The following is a 25,585-nucleotide window of genomic DNA, read 5'->3' on the forward strand; positions in this document are numbered from 1 at the left end:
ATGTAGGGGAGCTGGCCCGGTGGCTCAGCAGTTAAGTGCGCACGTTCTGCTTCAGCAGCCCGGGGTTTGCCAGTTCAGATCCTGGGTAGGGACATGGCACCACTTGGCAAGCCAGGCCATGGCAGGCGTCCCACATATAAAGTGGAGGAAGATGGGCATGGATGTTAGCTCAGGGCCAGTCTTCCTCAGCAAAAAGAGGAGGATTGGCAGCAGTTAGCTCAGGGCTAATCTTCCTCCAAAAATAAACCCACTAATGTATGGGAATCTATCTCCATTAACATTTTCTCCAGGACCATCTTATTTTCCTTTCTTTTTATTAAAATTCTGGTACTTGAACATCACTTTTTAACATGGTTAGAATTCAGTAAGGGTTATGGATTAAGGAAATTCCACTCATAAGAAAAACTCTGAAAGAGGATTAAGAAAAGTATGGAGAAGAATTAATTCAGAACATGGCGAGAAGGACCCCCCCATCAATAAATGTTAATGAGAATCTGTCAAATTGACAAGCATTCAAAGCCAGTGACTTTGAGATACAGCCCCAACTCCTTGACTTAGCATTTGTTGTTAATAGCAAGAATTCAGGTGGTGGGGGTTGACCCCATGGCCCAGTGGTTAGGTTCACAAGCTCCGCTTTGGCGGCCCAGGGTTTGGCAGATTCGGGTCCTGCGCGCAGACATGGCACTGCTCATCAGGCCATGCTGAGAAACATCCCACATGCCACAACTAGAAGGACCCAGAAGTAGAATATACAACTATATCCATGGGGGCTTTGCGGAGAAGAACTGGGGGAGAAGAAGATTGGCAACAGAGCTCAGGTGCCAATCTTTAAAAAAAAAAAAAAAGGCAAGGAACACATAATTAAAAAAAAAAGAATTCAGGGGGCTTCCTTAACGCGCTGCTGACATTTGAGACACGAACCACAGAAGCTTGTAATAACAAATAATTAAAAAATTTATCAAAAATGCCTAAAATTGTTAACTCACACTATATTATACATAATAATGGCCACAAGTAAAGAGTAATTTTCTTAGTGGAACAATTTATTAATGGATATGCAATAAAATATCTCCCCCAAAATCTTTCCAGAAATGACAAGGCAGAAAGTAAAATTTTTTTGGTTCTCTGGGAATTTTTTTAATGTAAACATGAAATATTTGAAGAAATGATAAAAAGTCACAAATAAACCTGTAAATATATTTTTAAAAATATGACTTCAAATAGGTACATGAGGCTCAGACATACAAATGTGCTATCTGATGAATGACTTCAATATCTAAATACAAATCAAAAAGCATTTCCATAACTTCAACTACAAAAACACAAAGTCAGTAAGACTCCAAATCCAGCAAGGCTGACTTGAAAATATACAGTCAGGACGGTCATGAAGGTGAGGACCAGTAAGGCTGCACCTGAAGAGAAGGCAGGACAGACGAAGCTGGCTGTCACCAGCACACGGCTCCTCCACACGTGGACACCATCACAGACAACGTCATAGTAACACAAGCATGATCTCTAAATATTTAAATATCCTTCAAGACAAGTTATATCTTCAACTTAAGCACAGATCAGTGAGCATATCCCACTGGCAGGTTATTGAAAGATTTTAAAAAGTCCATGTTAGAGTCAGAATACTCCTACAGTAATTCTGAGTACACAGTGATGATCAGCAGGTACATAAATGCATAAACACAGACTTGAATCTAAGCTAAGCAGTGAGATGTACAAATTATGAACGAGTGGAAGAATTCATAATTGTGTTAAATAAGGAACACAGTCTCTAAACTGTTCAATACAAGTCACACTTATTGTTCAGAATCAAGCATATCTATATTAGTTTTCAAAGTGAACAATGTTATAATACAGTCACATGCTTATACAATCACATACAAAAGTAACAAGAGTTAACATATTTTGCGTATCCTTCACATAGTCATTTAAAATTCCAACTCACTGCTAACTTCACAGATGTCCGTGCACTAGTGAGATTTCATACATTTTACAAGTCTAAAAATAAGGCATATATATTATACTCAGAAACATTAATGAGCAATAAAAAATGTTTAAATATCATAGATTCCTGTAAATGTGGGAATTAACTTTTAAAGTTCAGCAGAATAGTAGGTACTTAACAAGAACATTTAAGGGATCTGTACAACAGTTTAAATTTAAAAGAATTACCTCATGTCTAGAAATAATTTCCTTGAGTTTAGAAAGTACTAAATCTTGGTTTTATCACCATTTTAAATTCAGACTTCATTAATGTAAACAGAGAAACACAACCTTATTTTAACGAACAAAGAAGAGACCACTGTCTTTACAACGCAGTAACTAATTTATTATCTTGGGTAATGGAACAGGTAGAAATGGAGCTGAGTGCAATAATTGAGATTTTCCTGGAAGAATCAGGCACATTTAAACCGTATAAATCAATATTAACAGAAGGCACTTGAAAGGCTTTTTGGGGTGCTTTGCAGCCACTGTTTTCTATGCCAAGGGCAAATTATGTAAACAACTGTGCAAAGACCGCTCTAATATCATGAAGCTTCCGGTTTCTTTTAAAAAGGCAATATTTAATATATAAAAGTGGAGTAAATTAAGATGTTAATATATTAAACAATTTATAAACATTTAAAATTATAGATAGCTTACAAAACAGCTGTGATAATAAAAATTATTTTTGCAAACAATAAACAAACAGGAATTAAACATTGTATAAAACGTCTCTTAATTAGTGTATGTTAGCAGGGAGAAGGGGAGAGAAGAAAGTATTAGATCTGAAATCTAATAGCTTTATAACATAATATATTCCTAATTAAACTTCACATATATTCTTAACACTGAAATACAAAAAAAAATTGAAATTTTCAATAATTCCTTATTTTAAGGCCATTGAAACGGGCTTCACATTGTTAAATGTGGTGTGTTCTTCAGAGTCCAAGGATGTTTGGGTTAACTCATCACATCCAATTGTGCTTATGGTTTTTTCACTGAACAATACATTCTGTTGTGTTTCCTCCTTGAATTCACTAGTAAAAGATCAGCACTCAGTGCCACGTGTCACAATGTCTGGGATTCTTTCATGAAATGGGAGGATGCTCATTTGCTGCGGATGTGGTCTGACTCCAAGGACAAATGGCTCCTGGGCTATGCTGCTATGACAGTGTTGTTGCTAGGATAATTCCAAGGATCACAAGCAAAATAAGTACACAAAGAATAATGAACGTCATTTTCTGCAAGATAAAGAAAAACATTAATTAATTTGCAAGATATCAATGAAAGAAATTGCTAATGTCATTTCCTAACAAAATTCTCCTGAAATTTGAGATAGTTTAAAACACAAGTCCATTATCAAGAAAGAACCCCTACAGATCACGGAAGAGGGAGGTTGGGAAGGAAAGTCCCACAGGCCAAGCACTAAGTTACAGACGTGTGCATATTAAATTAAGTGAATTTAAGACATTAAAACGTGTTGTTAAAACAACTCTCTGCTCTCGGAGGGAAGAGGGAATGTGTGCTTGGCACCGTGTGGGCTCTAAATGAACACTTTCTACTGATCATCATCAAATTCCAGACTGCTATTTCTCAGATGCACTGTACATCTTTTTAAAACTTTAAACAAATCTATTTCTCCAATGCAGAAAAAAGTCTTACGTATGCCAATTTCACCCCGAGGCACGCTGCACCTGTGTAAGAAATCTTCCTGCAACCACGGCCCAGAAGCAGGGCGAAGCAGCATTAACTTTTCTTCTTTTAAATTAACAAGCATCCTTGCACAGTTGAAAGCTAAACCACCTTTGGCTTAAGAAATTCTAGTCTCCTCCCAGAAATGTGCGTGAGGAAGGAGGGAAGGAAGTCACAAAGAAAAAAGGCACACCGTGCTGCATGACTCTTTTTAAAAGCAGAGAGTCGTTGTTTTAAATCAGTTACCACGTGTACGCCACACTTTCATCCACGAAGGCCCATCTGCTGAAACTACACGGCTCTACATTAACCTAGCACGCCAGGAGCTCCGCTAATCCCTGCGTCATTCATGGAGCCCAGCAGAGCCAGGCCCCTCAGCAACTTCCAAGTTCACTGCTCGGAACCTTCAGGATCGCGCCTCCTTCCCATTTGTGGTGCCTGTTAATCTGACGCATGTCTCCTGGGAACGAGGACCTCCATCCCAGCCATGCTGGTGCCCTCTCCTCTTGATTTCCTGAGAACTTCTCTCAGCAACCTTCTAGGGACGCCTCTTTCCTCTGACCTGTGATGCCCTCCTTCCCACCAGTGTCCATCCTGTGGCTCCAGAACCTGGCTTCCGTGTGTCGCCGGCCCAGTGCGCCCCACTGACCCTCTCTACCTGCATCGCCTAGGACCGGGCCACTGTGGACGCGCTCTGACTCTGGCTGCTGTTGTGCATTCGAGAGCATGCGGGCACTCCCTGTGAGTGCTTTCGTCCACATCTGGCTCCCAGCTGTGCTCCTCTGAATCCCTGTACCCTAAACGCCACACGTTTAACAACCATCCTCATCTGAGATCCTGCTAACGTAATGGCTCAAGCCAGTGCTGGCCTTCTCTCTCGTGGACAGAGCCCACCCCGGGGAGTCAAGTGTGTTTGAGTTCGAGCATGGCCCTATCACCGCCTGCACACAAACCACGTGCACACTGCTCCCTCAGCCTGTCTGCTCAGGGAGGAGAGGGCACCCCCCACGCTGCAGGATTGTGGGGATGACGGTGACCTCCTCAAGGTGCCCGCAGTCCAGTGCCGGCCTCTAGGAAGGCTTTGCTGAAAGAATAAATTAATTTTTTTAAGTATAATTAAAGACATCAACCACTGCATTCGTATAAAAAAATAATTGTGGGTGTGCATTTTGATGTGTTTTTATTAATGAGGATCGTTTTGTGTTCCTCAGTATTTAAAGGTGCCAGCATAGATGGCCAGCCAGGCCTAAGGCACAGAAGCAGGCCCGCTGCTCCCCCGGCGGTCACTGAAAGGAGCCTGCTTTGATCCAGCGGCACGCCCAAAGAGCACCCACGAGAGCAGCTCCTCTCACTGGGTCCAATGGAAATTAATTTCATCTCAGTATAACCACATTCAACCAACCATATTACGGCCACTAGGAAAAATTAAGAAAATACATATTTTAGAAAGAATTATAAAAATATTTTTAAAATACCATTATACTAGTGAAGAAAAATCAGATACACCATTTTTTCAAGCAGAGCTAATAGGAAAGATACATAAACTCTCTGCCTAATAAAAACAGAGTGCTAGGCGCTCTTTCTGCCTCTGAAGAGCAGGACGTTAACAAGCCCATCACACCAGCGCTTACGCTGAAACAACTTCAAGTGCAGCTGTGCGTCTTGCACGGATGTTAGAGCGTTAACTGCGACAGCTCCTTGTCATTAGCCCGTGACCAGATGCGCACAGGGAGAAGTAACTCGTGAGGACCGAAGAGCAGCTGTGAAACCGGACGTACAAGTGATTCCTTTCTACTATCACATCTTAGTTTTTAAATAAAGGGCCCAGAGTCTGTCAAGCCGGCAGTCGCTTTCATCAATACAGAAGGAATTCGTCAAGGACCACCTGTTACAATCTAGACACCCTGGGGCACTTCACAGTGCTAATCGCAATGATTATGTCAAACAAACTTTTTAAGAGAAATGACTGGTACGTCCAAGTTTAATACACCAGACAGCATTCTAACTTAAGGGTTAATGCAAGAAGGATGACTCCAAACGCCTAAGAAAACCAGAGGAAAAACTAAAATCTTCTGAAGTGTGGAGTAAGGTGATACTCACACAGTGAATAAAATATACTTTAAAGAAATAACTGAATGTCTTTCGTGTGCAGAACTCTTTAATTAAGGATTAACAGGCATGCTAACTAAATACAGTCTTCATTTTAATAAGAAAATATTTGCAAACACACTAGACGCTGCCAAATGGAATGAAGTTAGATGGAAGATTTTAACTTTATTGAACGTTTTTCACAGCTTTGGTTCCACTCCTCTAATCCACAGTAAAATGAGTAAATACACCTCACGAAGCAGCTTTCAGTTGTTGCAATTATTCTAAAAGTTAAAACTAAGAGAGAAATTTTTTAAAATATTAAATGTTTTGTAACTGAGAATTAACCTTCACTGCCGTGGTTATTGGATTTAACGAATGGCCCACTGTAAGGCGTGAAGGAGTCTTCCTGGATCGGAAACAAAAGACAACGAGACGGAGGAGCCGTGCCTGCCACACCATCACAGCCAGGTCGTGTCAGGAAATGGAGCCGCTTTATAACACTATGTAAGCAGGAGGCTTCGTTTACAAAGGAACCACCACCCAGCTCGTGTTTACTCTCAGTGAACAGGACAGCCAGAGACTAGAATTCAGCAAGTTGGGCACACGCGCCGCTGACGACATTCCTGTGCCGCTCCTCTGCCGGCAGGCTTTCATTACTGGTAAGCGTATTAAAATTGGGCAACGCCGCTGTTAGCTAATTGGGAAAGTTAAGCAGTCGATTAGCTGATTAGTTACTTACTGTCGCGCTGGCAGAGAGGCATGCACACTGACGATATCCACATCCTCATTTTCCAACTGATAAACCAATAATTAGAGCAATTACAGCAAGCAGAACCACACACAGAGCCACAATTATCCACTTTTTCTGTCAAAGAAAAGCAAGCTGATTACATCATGGTTAATTTCATATCGCTGCAGTAGAGGTTATCAGTCACTCAAAATAAGATGGCCCATCAGAATTGGTTTGAAAATCCAACTTAGAGGACATCTGATTAATTCTCTTTGACAACTTTTAGTTCCTAGAAAGTGACTTTTAATTTAAAAAGGTCCAACTATTTGTAGATAAACTGTTAGAGAACTCTCAGAACATTAGTTGTATCAGTGACAGTGCTGTGCGATTACATTATTTTGACAATTTCCGGATGGACTGAGACACACGCCTGCTCTTTTCCAGGTCTAGAGAGCTATGCAGTCAGCTCAGAGAACTAAGACACCAGTCCTGTCTTAATGAGCCCCAGCGTCGTCTCCTGGTTGGTCTGTGGTCGGCAGTTAAGGCCCTCACTGCTCCCCCACACCCTATAAAGTAAGTCATGCCACTGACGCCATCTGGCCTCGCAGAGGCCACACATGCTGCCCTGGGAATAAAAACAGCACACGAGGAGAGGGAGAGCCAACATCTGAGCCCATGCAGCGGCATCTAAGGAGCACGGGGAGAAGTTAAACAAGCTGTGTGGCTTCGGACGTCAGGCATTTAAGCGCAAGGGTGGCGATCATTTTGGAAACAGGCCTCCAGGCCCAAGCGGGAAACGTACAGATCCCAGCCATCCTCTCAGCCAGGCTCACTCGGAGGTTAGGAAGGACACCTTGTCTCATCTTTGTAAAACAATGAACTCGTCACTCAGTTTTCGTTGGACGGACATGCTGTTGAGATCACGGAGAAAAGGCAGGGAAGTGTGCTTTGTTAAAGATCTCTTTAAGTGAAAGTTGTCTTTGTGCCCAGAACTAGACTGAGCACTTCACACGTATGTATCCCGTCACCTCCCTCTACTCTAAGGGTCAGTATTCCAAAAAGTGATAACAGAATAATGTGAGAAGCCATGTCTTACATTTCAAAGATAATTAACACATCAGATATGCCAAAAACAAGCAGAGTGAGGTGCTCTGCAGGCTGACAGGAAGCCTGGGCCCGCGTCCCATCTGGGAGTGTCCACGTGCACACGCAACCTGACTCTTCACTCTCTGTGAACATTCTGAAACTCTTTCTCTACAAGGCCTTTGTTGCTATCGCACTGGAAACCTGCCCCTGACCATCACTGAGCAGCTGGCCTCTAAGAATGGCCCTGTAAACCCAACACCACCTTCGGAAGGAGGGAGGGAACACACACTGAGAGAAGTGGCTTGGTGCTTTGAGTCAATCTTCTCCGCACTGCAGAGAAAGAAACCAAGTACTGTGGGCAAGGACACACGATGAGACACACGGTATTTCCCAGGCCCTGAACCAGAACTTAGCTTTGGAGTTTCATTGTTTTCTTAAAGAGTTTCACTCACACACAACAAGCTTAAAGCCTCAGATGAAGATACTAAAACCCATTTACAAAGCTTAAATGTGGACGCTACATGACATCTTAGGGCCACAGTCTCAAATAATTCTCGTCTGTCCTCCAAAGACTTAGCAAATAACCTCGATAAAGAATAAAGTGTTCACTGCATAAAACATGCAGCCAGTGACTTTTAGGAGAATTTCCAATCCCAGTAGTCTCATATCTCCCTCCAAATAACGACCTAAGAAACAGAGAACTCTAGAGGTTAAACCCATCCAACCTAGAAAAGGGAAATGGCCTGACTTTGGGTTGTGAAGGGTTTTAATTACTTAGAACACGAAAGGGTTCAGAGTCAACATAATTTATCTAATAAACTTCAGAACTTTTTAGCAAAAAGAATTACTTCAGTTTTAAAATGAAACACTAATTTAAGAAATTTTTATTCCTTGGAATAGCTTTTAAGTAGGCTTACATCAATGTATTACAACTCAAAACCAAATAAAGAGAAAAACGCTCTTCAATTCTTAAAATGCAGACTCACCCTTCTCGCTTTACTGTGGTATTTAATAGCTTTTTTTGTTTCTTCTTTAGCATGTTCTACATAGTCTGCGGCATTCATAACGTTTTTTTCTATGTTGTTGATCATTTCACCCTTAAACAAAAAGTTTCAAACTTAGAAGACATTTTCAAATGCCTCAATTACGTACCTTAAGACAGCCACATCACGTCGATAGTTTTTACGTGAACATAACGTGCATGTAACAGATACCAAATTTTTTTTCACGTTTACAAAAAGATGAGACAATTATAAATGTGCCAATACAAAGTAATCAAAATTCAATTTATGTTTTAAAAAGTACTTAAAGGGATGGGCAACAACGCTGACAATTAAAGGAATATCAAGTAGATTCTGAGATATGCTTTAATTTGAGAACACCTTGGAGAGATGAGCACGGTGAAGGAGAGGCAGCGAGCTTTAAGTCAAACTCATATTGTACTATCATGCACATACATACAGTGTACGAGAGCGACATCTCTTCTAATGGGTAGAAAATTGTTGCAATTTCTTTAAAATAGCAGTAAACTAAGAATAGCTTATGTCTGACACTAAGTTGACTAAATTAATGAACAAAAAGTGCAGTGAATTCAGTGAAATGTTAGGGGAGAAAACACGTTACCTGGTTCTCTGTCCACCAGCAGACAGAATCTGCAGCAGTGAATAGCAAAGCATTGGAGAATGATGCACAATTAACTTATTCGTTCACAATCTAAACTTAGGAGAAAGTTCTGACTGTACATATATTTTGAATTAGATAAATCAACATAACACAATATGAGTAGACTTCTGAAGGAAACAAGGAGACCAAGCTAAGAATACACCGATTTTTCTCATGGAGCTTAATGCAATTCATTTGGTTGAGAACAATTATAATGAAAGGCCAAGGTACTCTAAAATCTTTAGTAATTACAGAAATAATGTGACACTCTTATTGTCTAACTGGTTTCCTTGGAATCCCTCCTGAAAATAAGAAACTGGCAGTAACCAGACTGCCAACTCTGTTCCTTGTATCGTCAAAGGCAATGGGTCCACCCAAAGGGAAAACGAGTGAGATGGTCCCACCCCACCCCCATGTGGTTGTTGGCTTCTCCTGGCAAATGCACAGTACCTCAGTTTCCTACAAACATTTTTATGATAAAGTTCCTCAAAATAAATGGTGTTCTTCAAAAGGTTAGTGACGCGTGTGGACAGTGAATCCTGTACATGGATGAACTTCCTACATAACCCAGGCAACCACAGAAAATAAGTGGTCAGATTTGAACCTTCTTAGAGGACTATTCTTGAAACCAGTCTCCGGAGGAGCGAGGAAGCATTTGCCTAAGACAGTTATTTAAGAAAGCCCCCACTTCACACGGCAGTCAGCTGTGTGAATTCTAACAGCCACTGAATCAGTGACCGACCCCATCCAAACCTCACACAGGATCTGGAAAGTCACAGAGGACCTTATTCAGAGTCACAAGAGTAGGTGTGCACATATCCACACACCTGAGAGGTACATGGCAGCTTGTGTTGTACTTTGCATTTTATGTTTTAAAAACTGTGAACTCCTCCTGTCCTCTCGGGGGGCTCTCTCCATACCCCTTTCCCTGCCTGCTCGCGTGACTGCACAAGCTGACATCCCCATGCAGTAAGTACAAGCTTTGATCTGCGCCCTTTGCGGCTCAGTCTTTTAAACATTTCTCCCAGTTATTACTCTAACATGTGCTCCTTGTAGAAAACTTGAAAATACATATATTTCAGAGAAAATTAAAATTCCCATAGTCCCACTGTTATTACCCTGTTTGGCATACTTCTTTCCTTCTGTGAATACTGTTTTATGTAGCCAAGTTCATGCCATATATATATACACGGATGGTGTGTGTCACATGTATATACTTATACGTGTATGTGTGTGTACACACATAAGGTTTTCTATCTCCCTCTTATCTAAACTTAAAACTGCAGCACATTAATATTTGCCATTAAAAATCCTCCAACAGGCTGTCCTATGGACACACTACAATTTAATTAACTAAACCCGTCCCTTACTGCTGAAAGTTTAAGCTGTTTGCAGCATCTCAAGCTCACATTGCCGCAGCACTGCAATCCACTTTTGAATTTTGGGATTGCACGCAGAATAATGGTTTTCTCAAGTAAACTGGGATCAAATGTAAGATTTTACTCATGTGCGTTAGAGAACAACTGTTCTTTATTTTAGAGTTACCTGAGTCTCAACAAACATAGCCATGTCCATAAACATCTCGTGCAGCTCTCGGATGCTGGTCTCCAGTTTCATGATGTCTTTGTGACGTGACTCAATCTCATTGAGAGCTTGTCTAGTAATTTGTGAATCTGATATAATCTTTAAAGAACAAAAAGAGAGAAATAAAATGAACTGATGATTGCTTCAGAAGTGAAAGAAAAACATATATATCTACATAAAAACATCGGCAGCCACGAAGCCGTGCGCACTCACGTCTGAGGTGAAGATGGAAGGGTTCCCACTTTCCAGCATCTCCTCCAGTTCGTCATCAGTGGTAGTTTTTCCAGCTAAAAGGTTAACAATTAAAAACTCCATTCAGAATGTGGCAATATTTAAAAATGACTGTTTCAACCATAAATCAGCAACTGAAATCTGACTTGTTAACATTTTTCAACAGTTTTTCTAACCTTTCAAAAGTATCTTCTTAGGCAAGTGTTAACGATGAGAGAAATTAACAGAAGACTGAGAAGTAGGAAGAAGTGGAAAAACCTTATCACTGGAATGAATAATAAAATCTAATCTTAGTATAATTGAGAAAACTACAAAAAGGAAATCGATAAGTAATTTTCTGGCACATCAGTTTTCCTAAAAGTATAACCCTAGTGTGGAAAAAGTGGGTAAGCTGAAGTCACCATATATTAAATGGACATAAATAGAGACTCGTAATTAGAACCAGATGCCTTAATACTGTCTACGTTTTGATTGTTAGTATTTTCCCTTGGGTTAAACGTATTAACGCTCTCTATGAAACATGCTCACAGGTTTTCGGAAAAATCTAATTGGTCATTACTATTTTTCACAATATGTGCCAGAAAAGACAAAATTAAATGAATAAACATCACAATAATTAAAATATCATTAAATGTGAATGTTTGTAGCAGCATTATTCATAATTGCCAAAAAGCAGAAACAACCCAATGTCCATGACCTGATGAACAGATAAACATACTGTGGTCCATCCATTAATAGAACATGATTCAGCCGTAAAAAGGGATGAAATACCGACCTGCTACAAGTGGTTGAACCTTGAGAAAACTGTGAAGTGAAAGAGGCTAGTCACAAAGGACCATATATTGTATGATTCTGTTTACAGGAAACGTTCAAAATGGGCAAATTTACATGGATAGAAAAGTAGGTTCATGGGTGGGCTTGGGAAGGGGAAGTGGGAAGTGACTGATAATGACACAGAGTCCCTTTCAGGAGTCATGAAAATGTTCTAGGGGCCAGACTGGTGGCGCAGCCATTAAGTTCGCACATTCCGCTTCGGCGGCCCGGGGTTCACCAGTTCGGATCCAGGGTGTGGACCTACACACTGCTTGTCAAGCCATGCTGTGGCAGGCGTCCCACATATAAAGTAGAGGAAGATGGGCATGGACGTTAGCTCAGGGCCAGTCTTCCTCAGCAAAAAGAGGAGAATTGGTAGCAGATGTTAGCTCAGGGCCAATCTTCCTCAAAAAAATTTTAAAAAAGAAAAGAAAATGTTCTAAAATCGACTGCGCTAAGTTTTCCAAATAGGTACATGAAGCTCAGACATACAAATGTGCTATCTGATGACTTAAATATCTACACACAAATCAAAAAGCATTTCCATAACTTCAACTACAAAAACACAAAGTCAGTAAGACTCCAAATCCAGCAAGGCTGACTTGAAAATATACAGTCAGGACGGTCATGAAGGTGAGGACCAGTAAGGCTGCACCTGAAGAGAAGGCAGGACAGACGAAGCTGGCTGTCACCAGCACACGGCTCCTCCACACGGACACCATCACAGACAACGTCATAGTAACGCAAGCATGATCTCTAAATATTTAAATATCCTTCAAGACAAGTTATATCTTCAACTTAAGCACAGATCAATGAGCATATCCCACTGGCAGGCTATTGAAAGATTTTAAAAAGTCCATGTTAGAGTCAGAATACTCCTACAGTAATTCTGAGTACACAGTGATGATCAGCAGGTACATAAATGCATAAACACAGACTTGAATCTAAGCTAAGCAGTGAGATGTACAAATTATGAATGAGCAGAATAATTCAAAATAGTATTAAATAAGAAACAGTCTCTAAACTGTTCAATACAATTCACACTTATTGTTCAGAATCAAGCATATTTGTATTAGTTTTCAAACCAAATCTTTCTTAAGGAAGAAAAATAAGTTTTTAACAAAAACAGCATTTTCATCTACTCACTTATTTCTAGTTGACGCTGTATACGTCCTTTGCTTCGCTCCCGAAACAGAGTCTGTGCTTCATTATATTCTGTCATAACTTCCACAAACTTTCGAGATAGTACTGAGTGCTATTAAAATAGAAAAAATTAGGGGCCAGCCGAGTGGCACAGTGGTTAAGTTCACGTGCTTCACTTCAGTGGCCTGGGGTTCGGATCCCAGGCACGGACCTAGACACCACTCACCAGCCGTGCTGTGGTGACATCCCACATACAAAAAACAGAGAAAACTAGTCCAGATATTAGCTCAGGGACCCTCTTCCTCAAGCAAAAAGAGGAAGACTGGCACAGATGTTAGCTCAGGGCCAATCTTCCTCACCAACAAAAAATTAGATTAATATATCATGGTCATTTCTTCTATTGAAAGTGAAATACAAAAAACGTTACATTACAGAGATTCAAACTGTTATGCTACTCCTTCAAATGGCAACTAAGAGTAACAGCAAGTTCCTCTCTAACAGACCGGTGCTCAGAGCTTCACATGCGGTATCTTACTTGATTCTCACAATAAGCCTGCTGCACCATTAGCATCCCCATTTTACAGAAGTGAAAACCATGATTCAGAGAGCTCAAGCAGCCAGGTTACAGGCCGAGTGGATCAGGGTTGGCGCCCAAGCAGGCTGACCCCAGGGCCTGCACGTTAATCACCATTTGTCAAGGAGAGTGAAGTGGTCTGAATTCCACTTGGCTGCACCAGAAACCTCTGATGGTGAGGACGTTACTATGAAAACTAAAATGATTTGCATAATTCTTTGCTCTTCAGAGTGGAATTCTCTGAGTGGACTGAACAGACTTTTTTCTTTGTAATAAAGAGAGGTAGTGTACAAATACTATATCCTTTTTATGCACAAATGTCGTGAGGATTAATGTGATAGTAAAGATGAGCTTATTTTCATTTGAAAGAAGAAAGTGAAAAGACCTATCCTGGGGCATCACTTCAATCTAGGAGGCTGGTGATCAAACCTGGGTTCTTCGTATGCGGAGATCCACTGAAGTTCGGTGTCCACCCTCATCCTGATCAAAACTCTGTTCAATAGCTGCAAACAAACAGGAAAGAGTTACCTTTGACACTAAAAAGTGAAAGTTTTTCAAGCCAAACCTCAAACTGCTTTTCTTTCTTATCTTTTCGACCCCTAACAAATTAATGGATCTTGATAATAATTATCAGTATCAATAATTATATTTATCAATAATAATACTATTATTATCTCTAAGTCACATTAATTATCATAAATCCTCTGGCCCACCCGGGGGGATTTCGAAGCCAATCCCAGGCATCACCGCCGGGAGCCGTGAGGCTGCAGAGGCGCGGTGTGGACCCTGGGCTGTGGTAGTGATCGCCCTGCTCTAGGTAGGTCTGAAATCTTCTGTCAGAAAAGTTCTTCTTGATCTGCAGAGGTTTTCTTGATTTGAATGCTATTTTGTAAAAATTAAGTACGATGCGTCTTTTTAGCACATCAGAAAGCACGGCCTCTGTTTAAGGGCCACAGGAAAGCTATAAACCTCTAGAAACCACTGCAGCCGACGCTGAACACAGAGCCCCAGAAACTAAGCTGAACGGCGCTAAATGTTCCCAAGAACCTGCCGACTCAAAGAACCACCCAGGAAGGACCTGGCAATTCACTCTAAAGACCATCCACCTTCTCAAATAACTGCAAGTTAGCCAGAAATGTGATAAAAATATACCACCGTAAAAGATCAACGTTTTATAAGCAATAGCGTAATCTTGATGAATGTGAACTGGTGCTTTTCTCCTGAATTGAAGGAGTAACAACCATTATTTCAGCTCCTCACATGCACTCCTTAGAGCAGGCTGTTTAAGAATAATATAACTTAAAGGTTTACTATTCCAAGTACATACAAATAATTTAAAGTGCCCATAATTTTAACTTTTGAAAATGTAAAGGAATAAAAAATTACAAAGAAAATAATTACCCATTTTCCCACCATCCAGGATTAAACATAACCAAAACTTTAAACTCACACTTTAACTTGGCTCGAATTTTATTAGCAGTTTTCTTGATTTCTTTGTTCAAATCTTCAAGCTCTTCTTTTATTTCTTTGAAATCAAAAAAAAGGGGCATCTGAGCTATAGTATCCAACATCAAGAATTTCTAATAAACTTAAACAGAACAATATTTTTGGTAAACATTCAGATTTATGTTTTCCTAAGAAACATCACTGATCAGCCAGTGGTTCTCAAAGTGTGGTCCCTGGACCAGCAGCTTCAACGTCAGGCGGGAGCTTAGCAGCAACGCAAACTCCTGGGCCTCACCCCGACCTACTCAGTAGGGGCCAGAACTCTGACTTAACAAGCCCTCCAGGTGTTTCTGGTGCCCAGCTAAGTTTGAGAAGAGCTGGTTTATACCAATTAATTGATGAAATAGTTCACCAAACCCATTGCTAACACCTAGCCCCGAAAAAGGAAAGCAGAAAATTAATCATATTCTGGGGGGAAAAAAAAGTCTCCCATGTGTTTGATTTCTTTTCTGCTATCCACTATCCAATGAGAGCAGGTTCCAGGCGGGAGTGTGGTTCCTGCACCGTGGGAGGCTGAAGCCAACAGCCCCAGAGACCCAGTCACAGGTGTGGGGAAGTAGAGCCGAGTGCAGGAACCCCAGGTTAAAAATGCACGGGATCTGGCCCCACAAGCACCTAACCACAGCACCAGGCTCTGGGGACGGGTGCAAACCACGGAGCAGCTGCAGAGCAACCAGAACTGGGGACGGAGCGTGCTAGTGGACTAGAGTCGCATTCTTCAGCTGGCATTCCCAAGGAGGACTCTCCTTGCTGGATAAGACAGCCCCTCAGCTGTTACACAACAGGGTTGGGGACACTCAAGAGGGAGACGCTGGACTTCCTGCTGATACAGGCACAGGGGCTCAAGCATTAATGAGAGAGATAAAAGAGCATTACCACATTGGATCCTTCGAGCTACAGAAGGTCACAAGGTTATACTTGGTAAAGGTGGTATTTCAAATCACTGAGAAAAGAATGAGAGACTGGGAACTCCCTCTTCCAGTGGACTAGATAATTCTGATCAGGCCTCCTACTGAGAACAGTCAGAAAAGCGGGACAACATATTTTTTAAATCTGGTTAAAGGCATCATAAAGCTAAAAAGGCAGGAAAAAAGATCTATGAGAAGGAAATCGCAGGAAGAAAGTCCAGCAACGGGAGCTGCCTTACCAGAGCCGCAGCTGAGGCACTGAGCAGCCAGAGAACCTGTGCCGAGGCCGAAGGCCACGCCCCAGCAGCAGGGCTCCTGGGAAGGAGGCTGGCCTCACAGGGGCCAAAGCCTCGCTCTGAACCATCTCACTCTCTGAAACAAGATCCTGAACTGCTGTCAGAAATTTTTAAATCTCTTCATCTCTTAAATCAATGTCATCTCTTAAAAAAGAAAATACTATCCCAGGACTCAAATTATTGCCACAAGTTTTCATATACAAAGCCCAGCACTAAATCAAAAATAACCACGCAAAAAAGAGAAAATAGAACATGAATCAAACCCAAGAAAAACAACAGATGACACAAACAGATCCACAGGGGTACCAGCTGATGGAGTTATCAGACACAGACGGTCAAATAATTATGTTCCAAGGGGTGAGATACAAGACTAAGAATTTTGTCAGAAAGTAGGACAGTGTAAAAAGGAACCAAATGAAATTCTAGGACTGAAAAATATGTTAACCAAAAATAACTCAATAGGTGAAGAGAGATTCCCTGTCCTGGAAGATAACACCTGAGGAGATAAATCAGAAAGATTTCAAATAAGAGATGGCAACACAAATGACGGAAAACAGAGCAGAGGACAACAGACATACAGGGTACAGCAAAAGGGTCTAAAACAGATAATTCGAGCCTCAAAAAGGAAGTGACAGAAAATGGAGCAAAGACGATTTATGAAGAAAATACGGCCAAAATTTTTCCAAAACTGCTAGAAAATATCAACCCAAAGATTCAAGAAGCCTTATAAAAAGCAGGATAAATAAAAAGAAAACCACATCTGGAAACAGCAAAGTAAAATTGCTAAACCCAAAGACAAAAAACCAAGTATTTGAAAAGCTACCATTAGACAGCTGACGTAAGAAAAAAAAAAAAGACACTGGAAAGATATCTTCCAAATCTTTAAGATGGGAAAAGAAAATAACTTTCAAACTAGACTCCTGTACTCAGTGAAAATATCCTTCAGGAACGAGGATAAATAAGGATAATTTCAGACAATAGCATATCCCTACTAAAAGAAATAATAAAGAGGGGGCCGGCCCGTGGCCGAGTGGTTAAGATCCCGCACTCCATTTCGGCAGCCCAGGGTTTCGCCGGTTCAGATCCTGGGCACAGACATGGCACTGCTCATCAAGCCACGCTGAGGTGGCATCCCACATGCCACAACTAGAAGGACCCACAACTAAAAATACACAACTATGTACTGGGGGGCTTTGGAAGAAAAAGTAAAAATAAAATCTTCAGGAAACAAAAAAAAAAGTAATAAAGAGTGTTTTTTAGAAAGAAGAAAAAATGATCTCAAATGGAAGTTTGGAGACACGGGAAAACGAGGAGCATTGGTGCAGGTCAGCATGGGAGTGGTTCCCATGTCTGTTAACTGTATGAGAACATAAAATACACGTACACATCCTCTCCACCTATTACATACACACAACAGTAAGAACACACAGGAAAGGATGGGGTTACAGCTGCCCAGGGTCCTTGTGTTACTTGTAAGCAGTAAAAATACAGTTATATTAGACTTGCACAAGTCACGAGTGCATACAGCAATCTACAGGACACCCTCCAAATCACAGGAAGCAGTACACACAAACCAGCTAACACAGAGGGGGTCAAATGCTGAAAACCAATCCAAAGGAAAGCTTGAGAAGAGAGCAGTAACACAGAACAAGCAAGAAAAATAAAAAGCAAAAGAGATTATGATTGTTAGTCCTAATATATAAATAATGCCAGTAAATATACTAAAAGCCCTAATAAAGGCAAAAAAATGATCAAACTGGATAAAAAGACAAAACTCAACTATATTTTATTTACAAAAGCTGAGAAACATTAAAATATAAAGATATAGAAAGATCAAAAGAAAATGATAGAAGCTATATACGCACGTACACACTAGTCAAAGAAAACTGGCAGAGGGGCCGGCCCGGTGGCACAGTGGTTAAGTTTGCACATTCTGCTTCCATGGCCCAGGGTTTGCCAGTTTGGATCCCAGGTGCAGACATGGCACCCTTGACAAGCCATGCTGTGGTAGGTGTCCCACACATAAAGTAGAGGAAGATGGGCACGGATGTTACCTCAGGGCCAGTCTTCCTCAGCAAAAGAGAGGAGGACTAGCAGTAGTTAGCTCAGGTCTAATCTTCCTCAAAAAAAAAAAAAAAAGAAAGAAAAAGAAAACTGGCAGAGCTTTGCTAATATCAGGCAAAGTGGACAGGAAGGCCAGGCATCACTGAGATGATAGGTCACTCTACAACAAAGGGCTCGACTCACACAGAGCTACTATAATCCGGAACGCGTACGTTTCCAGGCTTTACCTGCATGTGTGTCTGGAGTGGAGCCTGAAAAGAGGGGAAAACAGAGCTGCACAGGACATCACTGGGACAATTCCTGAAATGAGCATGGACTGTGGAGTGGACAAGAGTATTTTATCAATGTTGCACATTCTGAACTAGACAATTCCATGGTCAGTATGTGAAAGAATATGCTTCCTAGGAGGCAAACACTGGAGCAGTTGGGGTGGGTGGTCATGAGGCCTACAACTTATTCTACAGCGATTCAGCAAAATTAACGTGCATATCTCTACAATGTGTGTGTGTGTACGCACACAAACACACATACACACAAAGAGAAAGAAATCAAAAGCGGCAAATGTCAACAATTAGTGAATCTAGTGAAGGAAACATGAGTTTTACTGTACCATAAACGCAGCTTTTCCACAGCTCTGAAAACTCTCAAACTAAACATCTGAAAGTGTGTTTACTTGTGCGAGTCCTCTGATCTAGCACGTCCATTCCTAGGAATTCCGGCCAAAGAGCCCAGGTGACAAGGACTCAGAGACGTGAGGCCACGAGGATGGCGCTGTGGAACTGCTCACCCTCGCGAACATCTGCACACTCGGTGTGCGTGCAGCACCAGGTCAGCGCCTTACAGGCATCGCTTCCGAACAGCAGCGCGGATGAAAGAGCTGGCTCCAGAGTCGGGACTGTCTCAAATCTGCTGAAAAACCAGGCTCTTGAGGCTCTGGACTGACTGCTCACCCTTTCTAAGCCTCAAGACTCTCAGCTCTCAGACAGACCTAATGAGAGCGTCAGCTTCATGAGGTTATTTCAAAGAACAAATGAAACTCCTCATGCAAGCATTTAGTGTAGTACCTGCTGTTCTGTGTACGTCAGTGAGCGTAAGTTAATGACGCCATTCTGACCCTATAATAATGCAAGGTCCTCGTAAGAACCATTGCATACTATAAGGAAGCCACTTGTAAATCGTCAAAGACAAGGCTGACACTCTACCCAAGACTGTTTGGTTCCAAAACAGGATGCTCCCACATGAATAGCAAAGAATGCGAAAATCAACTTCTATGCAGCCATTAAAGGGATCATGTAAATCTACATTCATTAACCAAAGAAGTACGCTGTAAAAGAAGTACTGTATGAACCAAATTCTATACTTTTAAAATTGTGTTTTTACACATACACTGTTTTTTGCTCGAAGAATATTTATCAATATGTTAGTGGTGTTTATCACAGAGGGACAAATTATGGGTGGGTTTTTTTCCCCTCCTTTCTGTTTCCCAAAATGTCCACAATAAGCATGTATTAACTTTGATAACACAAAACAGGTTACCTTTAAAAGATGAAGAAGACAAAGATGAAGAGGACAAAGGAAGAGGAAGAGGAGGAGGGGAGGGGAGTAGGGGCTGGTAGGTAGGGCTGGACACTAGCTAAGGAGAGAGGAAAAATGACGAGGGCTGAGCGTGTGGGCAGAAACGGCAGTTGGATGATGGGGGGAGGGAGCCCCAGAAGACTGCGCTCTCAAAGGAAGAACCAGCTGCTGCAGGGTGAGGCGTGGCTGCAGGAGACATGTGGTTGTAAGGATGGGGAAATGTGCCTCGTTCAGGGGCAGGAGCCACAATAGGAAGAACAGCAAGTGGCAGAAAAACCACCCCAAGACAGGTTCAAGGTTAAAGAGTTCACGCTTAAAAAGGAGACACACCGGGCGGAGCAAAATGGCAGGGTGAGCTGACCCGGGATTCTCTCCCCTCCAAAATACAACAAAAGATTGGAAGAACTGAATTTCAGAGAATAAACATAATGCCAGCTCGTTAGAGACCTACAATACCAAGAAGGCGGAGGTCATAAACCTTGCTTACACCCTGGGAGGCGCCGGAACAGTAGGAGAGAACATCGCTCCCTCCCCTAGAGTCTGCGATCGCTGCGGCGCGGGTCAGGAAGGAGCGGGGGAGGGGCCGCGCGGCCGGGTATCATCCAGGACTCCTGCCGCTGATTCAGTGGAGACCCGCTGATGGGGGGAAGCTTCCGTCCGCGGGGACCCCATAAATCAAGGGCCTTGGGAGACCAGAGAACAGAACTGATCTGAACCCAGACCGGCACCTGTAACAGCCCCTCCCCCCCAGCAAAGCCAGTGGGCGCAGCCATCTTGCCCCAAGGCAGAGAGCTAACACACCGCTCTCGACCCCCATCTAGTGGCGACAGGCTGTAACTGCAACCGAATTCTACCACCATGAGAAAAAACCGCTCCTCTACCATCCAGCAATTTATAAAAGCCCCAGACCAGAAGGAAAACAATAAAAACACAGAATTAAGTGCTGAGGACTTGGAATTAGGTAAACTAAGTGATAATGAATTCAGAGCAGCTATAATCAAAAAACTCAATGAGGTAGAGAGAAAGAGAAACAAGCCGAGTTTTGGGGTTACTTCACAAAAGAGATTGAAATCATAAAGAAGAATCAAACAGAATTACTTGAGATGAAAAACACAATGGACCAGATGAAACAGAATACAGATTCCCTGAATGCCCGTGTAGACAACATAGAGGAGAAAATTAGCATAATCGAGGACAGACAGGCTGAATGGTGCCAGACAGAGGAAGAAAGAGAACTAAGAATTTAAAAAAATGAGGAAAATCTCTGAGAGATAATGGATTCAATGAGGAGTAAGAACATAAGGATCATAGGAATTCCCGAGAATATGGAAAAGGAAAATGGAGCAGAAAGTGTGCTTAACGAAATTATTGAAGAGAACTTCCCAAATCTAGGGATCAACGGAGAAATGTGTGTAGAGGAGGGTTTTAGATCTCCTAGATTTGTCAATGTAAAAAGACCTACCACAAGGCACATAATAGTAAAGTTGGCAAGTAGGAATGATAAGCAGAGAATACTCAGGGAAGTAAGGAAAAAAAAGAGAATAACCTATAAAGGAGCCCCTATCAGACTGTCAGCAGATTTCTCTACAGAAACCCTACAAACTAGGAGAGAATGGAGTGATATATTCAAAGCTTTAAAGGATAAAAATCTTCAGCCAAGAATACTCTATCCAGCAAGAATTTCCTTCAGATATGAGGGAGAAATGAAATCTTTTCCAGACAAAGAAAAGTTAAGGGAATTTGTAACTAAAAGCCCTCCATTACAAGAAATCCTCAAGAAGGCTCTCATACCTGAAAAAAGAAAAAAGGGAGAAAGGGGACACAGTCCACAGACTAGGGAGACCGATGGATAGAACCAGAACAGGATAGCAAATATTCAATTATAGCATTAGGGTAAAGTAAGGAAACTACCAAAACAAGGACGATCTTAGCACTCTAACTACAAATTAATAAGACGAGTTGGAATAAAAAATGAAAATAATTATTTAGGAGGGGAAGAGCAAAGGGTCTAAATCAGTATTGGTCAAGCAGGTAAGAGACCACCAGAGAATAGACTATATTATACATGAGATTCTAAATACAAACTTCAAGGTAGACACTAAAATAAAGTACAGAACAGAGTCACAAATCATAAATAAGGAAAAATCTAAGAAACCCAGCATAAGAAATTGCAGTATTAAATGGGTAGTCTAAAGCAAACAGGAAAAGAAATGCAGGAAAACAAGATAATGAGCGACAGATTAACAGCATTAAGTCCACATGCATCAATAATCACTCTCAATGTGAGCGGATTGAACTCTCCAATAAAAAGACACAGAGTGGCAAAATGGATTAAAGAACAAGATCCAACAATTTGTTGCCTCCAGGAAACACACCTCAGCCCCAAGGACAAACACAGACTCAGGGTGAAGGGGTGGAGGACAATACTTCAAGCAAATAGCAAGGAAAAAAAGATGTTAAAAACAACACAATAATAGTAGGGGACCTCAACACCCCACTCACATCAATGGACAGATCATCCAGACAGAAAATCAACAAGGAAATAGTGGAGCTGAATGAAAAACTAAAACAATTGGACTTAATAGACACATATAGATTACTCCACCCTGAAAGAGCTGAATACACATTCTTCTCAAGTGCACATGGAACATTCTCTAGGATAGACCACATGTTGGGAAACAAGGCAAGCCTCTACAAATTTAAAAAAATTGAAACAATAACAAGCATCTTCTCAGATCATAGTGCTATAAGGCTAGAAATTAATTACAAGAAAAAAGCTGAGAAAGGCACAAAGATGTGGAGACTAAACAACACACTACTGAACAAGCAAGGGATCATTGAAGAAATTAAAGAAGAAATAAAAAAATACCTGGAAACAAATGAAAATAACATGCCACACCAACTCATATGGGATACAGCAAAAGCTGTATTAAGAGGAAAATTCATTGCAATACAGGCACATCTTAACAAACAAGAAAAATCCCAAATAAGCAACCTTAAAGCACACCTAACTGAACTACAGAAAAAAGAACAAAAGAAGCCCAAAGTCAGCAGAAGGAGAGAAATAATAAAAATCAGAGCAGAAATAAATATTATTGAAACGAAAAAGGCAGTAGAAAGGATCAATGAGACAAAGAGCTGGTTTTTTGAGAAGATAAATAAAATTGACAAACCACTAGCCAGACTTACAAAGAAAAAAAGGGAGAAAGCTCAAATAAACAAAATCAGAAATGAGCGAGGAGAAATAACAACAGACTCTGCAGAAATACAACAGATTATAAGAGAATACTACAAAAAACTATATGCCAACAGAATGGATAACCTAGAGGAAATGGATAAATTCTTGGACTCCTACAATCTCCCAAAGCTCACTCAAGAAGAGGCAGACAATTTGAACAGACCAATCACAAGGAAAGAGATTGAAACAGCAATCAAAAACATCCCAAAGAGTAAAACCCCAGGACCAGATGGCTTTCCTGGGGAATTCTACCAAACTTTCAGAGAGGATTTAATACCTATCCTTTTCAAGCTATTCCAAAAAATTAGGGAAGATGGAACACTTCCTAACACATTCTATGTGGCCAACATCACGCTGATACCAAAACCTGACAAGGACACCACGAACAAAGAGAACTACAGGCCAATATCACTGATGAACATAGATGCAAAAATTCTAAACAAAATTTTGGCAACCAGAATTCAGCAATTCATCAAAAGAATCATACATCAGGATCAGGTGGGATTCATACCAGGGACACAGGGTTCAACATCCGCAAATCAATCAATGTGATACACCACATCAACAAACTGAGGAATAAAAACCACATGATCATCTCAATAGATGCAGAGAAGGCATTTGACAAGATCCAATAGCCATTTATGATAAAAACTCTGAACAAAATGGGCATAGAAGGAAACTACCTCAACATAATAAAGGCCATATACAACAAACCCATAGCCAACATCATACTCAATGGGCAAAAACTGAACCCCATCCCCCTGAAAACAGGAATGAGACAAGGATGCCCTCTATCACCACTCTTATTTAACATAGTACTGGAGGTCCTGGCCAGAGCAATCAGGCAAGAAAAAGGAATAAAAGGAATCCAAATAGGGAGGGAAGAAGTGAAACTCTTGCTGTTTGCAGACGACATGATCTTATATATAGAAAACTCCAAAGAATCCATTGGAAAACTGTTAGAAGTAATCAACAACTACAGCAAAGTTGCAGGGTATAAAATCAATTTGCATAAATCAGTAGCATTTCTATACTCCAGTAATGAACCAACAGAAAAAGAACTCAAGAATACAATACCATTCACAATCGCAACAAAAAGAATAAAATACCTTGGGGTAAATTTAACTAAGGAAGTGAAGGACCTATATAATGAAAATTACAAGGCCTTTCTGAGAGAATTGGATGACAACATAAGGAGATGGAAAGACATTCCATGTACACGGATTGGAAGAATAAACATAGTTAAAATGTCCGTTCTACCTAAAGCAATCTACAGATTCAACGCCATCCCAATCAGAATCCCAATGACATTCTTTACAGAATTAGAACAAAGAATCCTAAAATTCATATGGGGCAACAAAAGACCCCGAATTTCTAAAGCAATCCTGAGAAAAAAGAACAAAACGGGAGGCATCACAATCCCTGACTTCAAAACATACTACAAAGCTACAGTAATCAAAACAGCATGGTACTGGTACAGAAACAGGTGCACAGATCAATGGAACAGAATTGAAAGCCCAGAAATAAAACCACACATCTATGGACAGCTTATCTTTGACAAAGGAGCTGAGGGCATACAATGGAGAAAAGAAAGTCTTTTCAACAAATGGTGCTGGGAAAACTGGAAAGCCACATGTAAAAGAATGAAAATTGACCATTCTTTTTCACCATTCACCAAAATAAACCCAAAATGGATCAAAGACCTAAAGGTGAGACCTAAAACCATAAGGCTTCTGGAAGAAAACGTAGGCAGTACACTCTTTGACATCAGTATTAAAAGGATCTTTTTGGACACTATAACTCCTCAGATGAGGGAAACAATAGAAAGAATAAACAAATGGGACTTCATCAGATTAAAGAGCTTCTGCAAGGCAAATGAAAACAGGATTGAAACAAAAAAACAACCCACTAACTGGGAAAAAATATTTGCAAGTCATATATCTGACAAAGGCTTAATATCCATAATACATAAAGAACTCTCACAACTCAACAACAAAACATCAAACAACCCAATCAAAAAATGGGCAGGAGACACAAACAGATATTTCTCCAAAGAAGATATACTGATGGCCAACAGGCACACGAAAAGATGCTCATCATCGCTGATCATCAGGGAAATGCAAATCAAAACTACACTAAGATATCACCTTACACCCGTTAGAATGACAAAAATATCTAAAACTAATAGCAACAAATGTTGGAGAGGTTGCAGAGAAAAAGGAACCCGCATACACTGCTGGTGGGAATGCAAACTGGTGCTGCCACTATGGAAAACAGTATGGAGATTCCTCAAAAAATTAAAAATAGAACTACCATACGATCCAGCCATCCCACTACTGGGTATTTACCCAAAGAGGTTGAAGTCAGCAATCCCAAAAGTCCTACGCACCCTAATGTTTA

At 40.9% G+C, this 25,585-nt stretch overlaps 1 protein-coding gene across 6 annotated transcripts in view; it reads right to left on the bottom strand.

The window, feature by feature from the left end:
* Positions 1 to 1,022: 1,022 nt before the first annotated feature.
* STX2 (syntaxin 2) overlaps positions 1,023 to 25,585 on the bottom strand; it is a 49,415-nt gene continuing 24,852 nt past the window's right edge. For 3 of the 6 annotated variants that reach the window (XM_023647344.2, XM_070275542.1, XM_070275543.1), the window contains exons 4-11: positions 15,049 to 15,123; positions 14,028 to 14,101; positions 13,028 to 13,136; positions 11,051 to 11,124; positions 10,799 to 10,936; positions 8,578 to 8,688; positions 6,515 to 6,640; positions 1,023 to 3,233 (exon numbers count right to left, since the gene is read on the bottom strand). In XM_023647344.2, the coding sequence (XP_023503112.1) occupies positions 6,560 to 6,640; positions 8,578 to 8,688; positions 10,799 to 10,936; positions 11,051 to 11,124; positions 13,028 to 13,136; positions 14,028 to 14,101; positions 15,049 to 15,123 (662 nt within the window). In that variant the 3' untranslated portion in view covers positions 1,023 to 3,233; positions 6,515 to 6,559. Of the gene's footprint in view, positions 3,234 to 6,514; positions 6,641 to 8,577; positions 8,689 to 9,214; positions 9,244 to 10,798; positions 10,937 to 11,050; positions 11,125 to 13,027; positions 13,137 to 14,027; positions 14,102 to 15,048; positions 15,124 to 25,585 lie in introns of those variants that run through there. The other 3 variants (XM_023647346.2, XM_070275544.1, XM_070275545.1) reach the window with 2 other exon arrangements.

This window comes from Equus caballus, chromosome 8, assembly GCF_041296265.1.
Source record: "Equus caballus isolate H_3958 breed thoroughbred chromosome 8, TB-T2T, whole genome shotgun sequence".
Classification (NCBI taxonomy): Eukaryota; Metazoa; Chordata; class Mammalia; order Perissodactyla; family Equidae; genus Equus; species Equus caballus.